Below are 7,243 nucleotides of genomic sequence, written 5' to 3'. Positions count from 1 at the left end.
TTAGTTTAAATAACTGTTTCGATGTGTTCCAATCAGGCTTTCGACCAAACCACAGCACTGAGACTGCTCTTGTAAAGGTCTTCAATGACATCCACTTAAACACAGACAGTGGCAGAACTTCAGTGTTAGTATTATTAGATCTCAGTGCTGCGTTTGACACTGTTGACCACAACATATTACTAGACCGACTAGAAAACTGGGTGGGACTTTCATCAACAGTTCTAAATTGGTTTGAGTCCTACTTAAAGGACAGAAACAACTTTGTTTCTATAGGTAAAGACACTTCTGAGTTGACAAATATGACATGTGGGGTACCTCAAAACTCCATCTTGGGGCCTCTTCTCTTTAACATCTACATGCTACCACTGGCTCAGATAATGAAAAACAACAAAATAAGTTACCATAGCTATGCGGATGACACTCAAATGTACATAACCATTTCACCAGGAGATTATGCTCCAATTCAAACACTGAGTAAGTGCATTGAACAAATCAATGACTGGATGTGTGGGAAAAACTTGTCCATGCTTTTATCTTCAGTAGACTCGACTACTGTAATGGTGTCTTTACAGGTCTCATTAACAAATCTATTAGAAAGCTGCAGCTAATTCAGAACGCTGCTGCTCGAGTCCTCACTAACACTAAGATAGAGGATCACATCACTCCTGTTCTGAAATCTATACACTGGCTTCCTGTGTGTCAAAGAATTAATTTAAAAATACTGCTGCTGGTTTATAAAGCATTGAATGGTTTAGGCCCAAAATACATTTCTTATTATGCTCCAAATATCTGGAACAAACTCCCAGAAACCTGCAGGTCCGCTGCAACTCTGACTACTTTTAAATCCAGGCTGAAGACTTTTATTTTTGCTGCTGCTTTTAATTGAACTATTCATATCTTAAACTGCACTGTAACTTTTATCCATGTATTTTTTCTTTTAATGTTTATTTCATTATCTTTGCTTTTTAACCTGTTAAGCCCTGAGCCTGTTTTTCAGGCCTCAGGCTCGAAAATGACATTCCCAGAACAAATGACCATATCTTCCCTTCTAAAAGGGTTAAATTAATAATCGTTTTTCTCAAAGTAATGATAAACCTGTGAGTTGGATGTAGAAAAGTCAGAATCAATATAGATGTTTTTTATTTTAAAGAAAATTCAGATTTTACATAAAAAACTGTAAATTATAGTGTCCGTCCAAAAATTTGAAGGGGGAGTCCCCCACACACACTCATTGTGAAACAAAAAGGTGGGGGCTTCGCACATGCAGTTTTGCATTAGAGTGAAGCTACAGTCTAGCTGTGACATCTAGAAACGTAAAAGCATGGATTATCCGTCTGTTTGCTTATGGATTATCAGAAATAATTTCAAAGGGACACAGACACATTGGATTAACCTATGGATTAACTTCAGCAGCGTTTTTATCGTTTTAATGCCATTGAAGACCACTTTGGAGAGACTACAGAGCCAAGGTAAAAATGTTAGCATTTTTAGCTACCTAGCGTCACCTGTTTTGATGTCCGTTTTTGCTTATAACGTCGCAAATTCGTATAATTCAGTGGTAATGTGGGTACCCATCGATTCTGTGTCACCTCACGATGTGAAACGATGTCATGGATGTAGAGAAGAGATAAATAATAAGGTTTTGTGAGTGATTTTCGGTGCAGTAAGGTGTTAGCATTTTTCGCTCGTTGCTAATTCAGAGGCTCAGTGTTAGCATTGTGGGTTTTCTTTTGAAAAAAAAATTAAAAAGATCAGTTAGATGAGTCTCTTCCCGTTACATGGATATAAAACATTCATAGTTTATTAAATGAACATGCTTTTTTTTCTGTAGGGCTTCAGGATATTTGGCATGTCATGCATAAAACCGGTGTCATCTTTCCTGAAACTGACGTGCTGTCCGTTTTACAAACAAGTTATTTTTCTGCTTCTTCACCCTCTGAATTTTCCTCCCCATCCCTCTTCCTTCAGCCATCACAACAACAATCAAGTCAGATCTGTCAAATTAAACACCTCTTCCCAAAGCGTGACTTCCCTATTGAGGGGGTAGGGCAGTAGGGCCTAACCCGATTGGCCAAATATACTAACATGCAGAACGTATGGTATGTTTGAAAAAGACTAAGCATCCATCCAGTTCAAGCTGTCTTTAAGATGTGACATCGCGCTCTGACTTTTTCCCGTAAAATCGTGACAAACTATTGCTTATTATTAAATTTGACCTCTTGCTGCTTGGTTGAAAATGATAGATGAAAAATAACTTTTTAAAAAGAGTCAAACAGCGAGGGACATTATACGGGTGAAAGAAACTCTCATTTCTACAGATAACTCCCCCCCACTCAACGCAATAAGTCCCACCCCACTCAGCAAATCATCCAAAACTAAGGACCCCACTAAGACGAACAGATTTTCTTTAAGACTGTGACTCTTAAAGGCACTTTGGGATTTTAGTAAGACAATCCAGTTTTCTGGAAATAACTTGTTTGTTTGTTTGTAGCCTTTATTTATCCAGGTTAAAAATCCCATTGAGATCAACGATCTCTTTTACAAGGGAGACCTGCGGTACATTGAGTTACACATATGAAAACAAACAGAAAACAAAAAGGACATCACAACATAATTACAGGGGTATACATTAGCATCTATTTACATTTACAGGTATCCAATAATATTTCATCCAGTCGTGCTTTAAAATGATGCAAGGGAAGTTGAGTTTCAATATTTTTTGCATAGTGTTCCAAGCTAGAGGAGCAGCGCACATAAAAGCTTTAGCACCTAAAACAGTCCTAGCACTTTGCACATGTAATAAAAACACATCCTGTGATCTCAGGCAATAGCTACTTGCCACTCTCCGTGAGATCAAGGAGCAGATATAAGAAGGTAGTTTACCCAGCATGGCTTTGTAGATGAACATGTACCAATGACTGAGCCTCCGAACAGTTAGTGAAGGCAGACCTGCCTTGGCATACAGGGTACAGTGATGAGTAAGTGCTTTACAGTTAGTAACAAATCTCAGAGCACTGTGATAGGCGGCATCTAACCTTTCCAGGCAATGGGCAGGTGCATTCATGTAGATCAAATCACCATAGTCTAGCACAGGTAAAAAGGTCACAGAGCCTTTTCCTGGCTTCAAAAGAGAAACAGGACTTGTTTCTGAAAAAGAAACCTAATCTAACCCTCAGCTTTTTAAGCAGATTAGTGACGTGAAGTTTAAAAGTAAGACAATCATCAAGCCAGATACCAAGGTATTTATAATAGCTAACCACTTGGAGTACTTGTCCTTGCATAGTCACAATATCCAAAGCAGTCTCTGGAGTCTTTTTAGCTTTAGAAAAGAGCATTACTTTGGTTTTCTCAACATTTAAAAGAAGCTTTAGTTCAGAGAGCTGAGTCTGAATAATGTTAAAAACAGCCTGTAATTTAACAACAGCCTCCTTGATGGAGGGACCTGCACAGTACATCACGGTGTCATCCGCATAAAAATGCAAAGTAGCTTCATCCACATTTTCACCTAAACTATTGATGTAGATGGAGAATAAAAGTGGACCTAAAACAGAACCTTGAGGAACACCATTAGCAATGTTCAACCACTCAGAAGACAGCCCATCAAAGTGAACACATTGGGACCTTTCAGAGAGGTAGTTCACAAACCACCCCACTGCATGGCTGGATAAGCCAATACTGAGTAGCCTTTGCTTTAAGATGTGATGATCGACGGTATCAAACGCTTTGGAAAGGTCAATAAATAGAGCTGCACAGCTCTGCTTATTATCTAAAATACTTGTAATGTCATTCACCACTTTCATTGTGGCAGTGATGGTGCTATGTTGCTTTCTGAAGCCTGACTGATGTTTTGACAGGATGTCATTTGTACATAAAAACACCTTTACCTGTTCACTCACTAGGCGTTCAAGAACCTTAGCCAGAACTGACAATTTAGAGATGGGTCTATAGTTATTTAAAACAGTTGCCTCCCCTCCTTTCAGCAAAGGCAGGACATACGCTGACTTCCACAGTTTTGGAATTGTGTTTGTGCTGAGGGAGAGGTTAAAAAGAGTAGTGAGAGGTGGAGCAATAAAATCTGCAGCTATCTTTAAAAAGAAAGGTTCTACGTTGTCCGGGCCGGCCGGTTTCTTAGGATCTAACTTGGTTAAAGCTTCACGAACAACATCAACAGTAAAAGGAGTAAAACTGAAAGGGTTTTCCAGACCACATTGTTCAGAGTCACCGACTGTGGAGTTCACAAAAGCAGAGTTAGTCACAGAATCAAACATAGAACCGCAGGACACAAAATGCTCATTAAAACAATTTAACATAGTAGCCCTGTCCGATATAGAGCCAGATGCTGTGGTAATGCACGGAGGTAGCTCATTTCGGATCTCACCGGTGGATAGCGATTTTATGGCTTTCCAAAATTTCCTAGGATTATTTAGGTTTTCTGTAGTAACTGACAAATAGTACTTCGACTTAGCATTTTTGACCTGTGAAGTGAAGCTATTTCTTAGTTGCCTAAAACGCAGCCATTCAACCTCTGAGCCTGATTTCCTAGCCTTTGCCCAGGCCTTGTTTCTCTCATGTAGGAGACTGGACAGTTCAGCAGAAAACCAAGGATTGTCTCGTCCCTTTACTCTAAAAGTACGTAGGGGTGCATGTCTATCTATAATTTCCATAAAACCAAGATAAAAATAAGACCATGCAGTTTCAAAATCAGCACACAGATCGATTTTTCCCCAATCAAACCCAAACAGATCATGAACAAAACCCTGCTCCACAAAATGTTTTATGTGTCTCTTAATAATAATACGGGGTTTAACCTTTTGGACCTTAGTGTCCCTAATTGTGGCTACAACACAGTGGTCACTCACATCATTTGCAAATACTCCCACAGATGGGTATTTATAGGGAACATTAGTTAGAATGAGATCAATTAGGGATGATTTATTAGGGGACTTAACGTTAGGGCGAGTAGGACTATCTACAATCTGAGTAACATTCAGAGAGATACAAAGGTTTTTAAAATCCTCTGATACTGCAGTTAACCAGTCCCAGTTAAAATCTCCAAGTAGCACTATTTCCTTGTAGTCTAGTTGTGATAAAAGTGTTGCTAGTGAAGACAAGGAGTCCTTGACAGCTGAGGGGGGTCTGTAACACCCTACCACCATGACTTGTTGCCCCTTTGCCACTTCTATATTTAAGGCTAAAAATTCGAATTGCTTACTGACAGATTTGGAGATCAATGTGGTTACACTGAACTTATTCTTAACATAAATGGCAACTCCACCACCTTTATTAGGCCGGTCGGTACGATACACATTATAGCCATTTAAGGATATGTCAGAGGCCAAAATAGTTTTATTTAGCCATGTTTCTGATAACACAATGACGTCAGCGTCAGTCGAGCTTGCCCAAATGCGGACAAAATCTAGTTTACCTAACAGACTGCGCACATTCAAGTGGATGAAACCCAACCCAGACCTAGCTTTAAAATCAGCAGGAGTAGCGATCTGACTACTACTACTGGGCGGACCAGGGTTAGGTTGAACATTTCCTGACAGTAATAATAACAAAAAAAACAGGCATCTTTTCCTCTTAATCGACACACACACATTGTCATCTATTTTAGAATCACCGGAAAAGTCTGCGAGAGTGTGATTTGAGCTTAAGAAGCAGTCTTGAAGTACCATCATCGCAGGCAAACAAAAAAGACAAACATATTTTGTCGAGCAGATTGTCTGTGACAAGGTGACCGGTAACTGTTTGTGTAACACATCCGACCCTTTGCAGGGGATGCCTACTGCGGGTGGCAGAACAGACCTGAATCCAGTAGGCTTCTCAGGATGACTAGAGATCTTCTCATAGTCCAGAACAGTTAACAGGCACAGCAGAATCACGATATGGGCCATCCTCCCAGACCAGCACACAATATCCGCGATGTACCCGGGGCAAAAATCCTCCTCCTCACAGCAGCAAAGGACAGGCGAAAGCAGCAGCGAGGAAGCGCACCGGTCCCTCCGTGGTATCCCCGGGATAAGAGGTCTCCTCAGCAAGCAGCACACGACACTGGAACACACGACAGGTGGGAGCAGGCCTCCGTAACAGCAGAACCAGGACAGGTGGAGAGCAGGCCCCAGCCGCGGCAGATCCTCCTCCGCACAGCAGCACACGCCCGGTGAAAGCAGGCCCCAGCCCGAAGCGTGGAGCCACTCTACAGGCGGGAGCAGGTCTCCGTAGATCGTAGATGACCTGATTGTGGTTTCAGTAGTGTGTAGGGTGTGAGAGTAATTCACAGATATTGCCCTAATTCTGCCGCTTATTCATGCGACGAACATCGTCGAGAAAGTCTAAGGACAACGTTGTGGCAAATACTACTGTATAGAAAAAGGCACCTAAATCACATCAAAAACGTTTTAAAGTAACGAGCATATGGATGCACGGACAAGCGCTGAAAACTTGCATCCGAATCTTCCGGGTGCGTAACCGGAAGTGACTTAAATGATTTTAGTTTTTTCTCCTACAAAGATACTTATAGTTACACTTTAATGGATGCTAAACTTTATAACTTGGTAAAATATTCATTAATTTGTAATGAATTGAGTTTCTTTTGTCAATCACCAAGTTTCAAGGCTTTATGGCATATGCCCATTAGCTATAGTGTAGATATGTCAATGAAAAACATAGGTCACAGGCTCCTCCAACAGTGCAACAAATATATATATATATATATATATATATATATATATATATATATATATATATATATAGAGAGAGAGCACATAAAACAGATAAAATACTGCAATAGAATGTTTTGATATGACAGATTTGTGCGTAATTCTCTCACAAAGGAACTGTAAGATACACGTTTATGTATGCAAAAACTTAAAACTAGAAAAAATGAAATACTTTGTCTAAATAGATGTTATTTAAGAATGTGACTCTAAAAGGCAAGTTTGTGATTTTAACACTTTTCTACTGACACTAGGCAGATTTAGGCCCCGCTCACACGGGAACGTTTACGTTTATGCACAGTATGCATATTCAAAAAAGTCTTCCGTTCACATGCATTCGTTTCATTTAACGTGTCTGTTCAAACGAGGCCGCTGGAAACGCTGTAGTACATATGCCGGGACTGTAAGTGGCGCTGTAACTTCCGCCAAAATACACCAAAAGCAGCGAAGAAGAGCAGCCCAGCAGCCCCGCCGCAATGTTGCCATGGCTACCCTTCTGTTCATGCCCCGCGGTGTATTTAGCA

At 40.4% G+C, this 7,243-nt stretch overlaps 1 protein-coding gene across 1 annotated transcript in view; it reads left to right on the top strand.

The window, feature by feature from the left end:
• The first annotated feature begins 5,925 nt into the window (after positions 1-5,925).
• LOC117497557 overlaps positions 5,926-7,243 on the top strand; it is a 58,878-nt gene continuing 57,560 nt past the window's right edge. The window contains exon 1 of the mRNA XM_034149527.1: positions 5,926-6,070. Coding sequence (XP_034005418.1) covers positions 5,926-6,070 — 145 coding nt within the window. The remainder of the gene's footprint in view (positions 6,071-7,243) is intronic.

Source organism: Trematomus bernacchii, unplaced genomic scaffold (assembly GCF_902827165.1).
Source record: "Trematomus bernacchii unplaced genomic scaffold, fTreBer1.1, whole genome shotgun sequence".
In the NCBI taxonomy this organism is placed as follows: Eukaryota; Metazoa; Chordata; class Actinopteri; order Perciformes; family Nototheniidae; genus Trematomus; species Trematomus bernacchii.
Note: the sequence above shows the minus strand (reverse complement) of the source record. Positions and strands in the feature narration are given on the sequence as shown.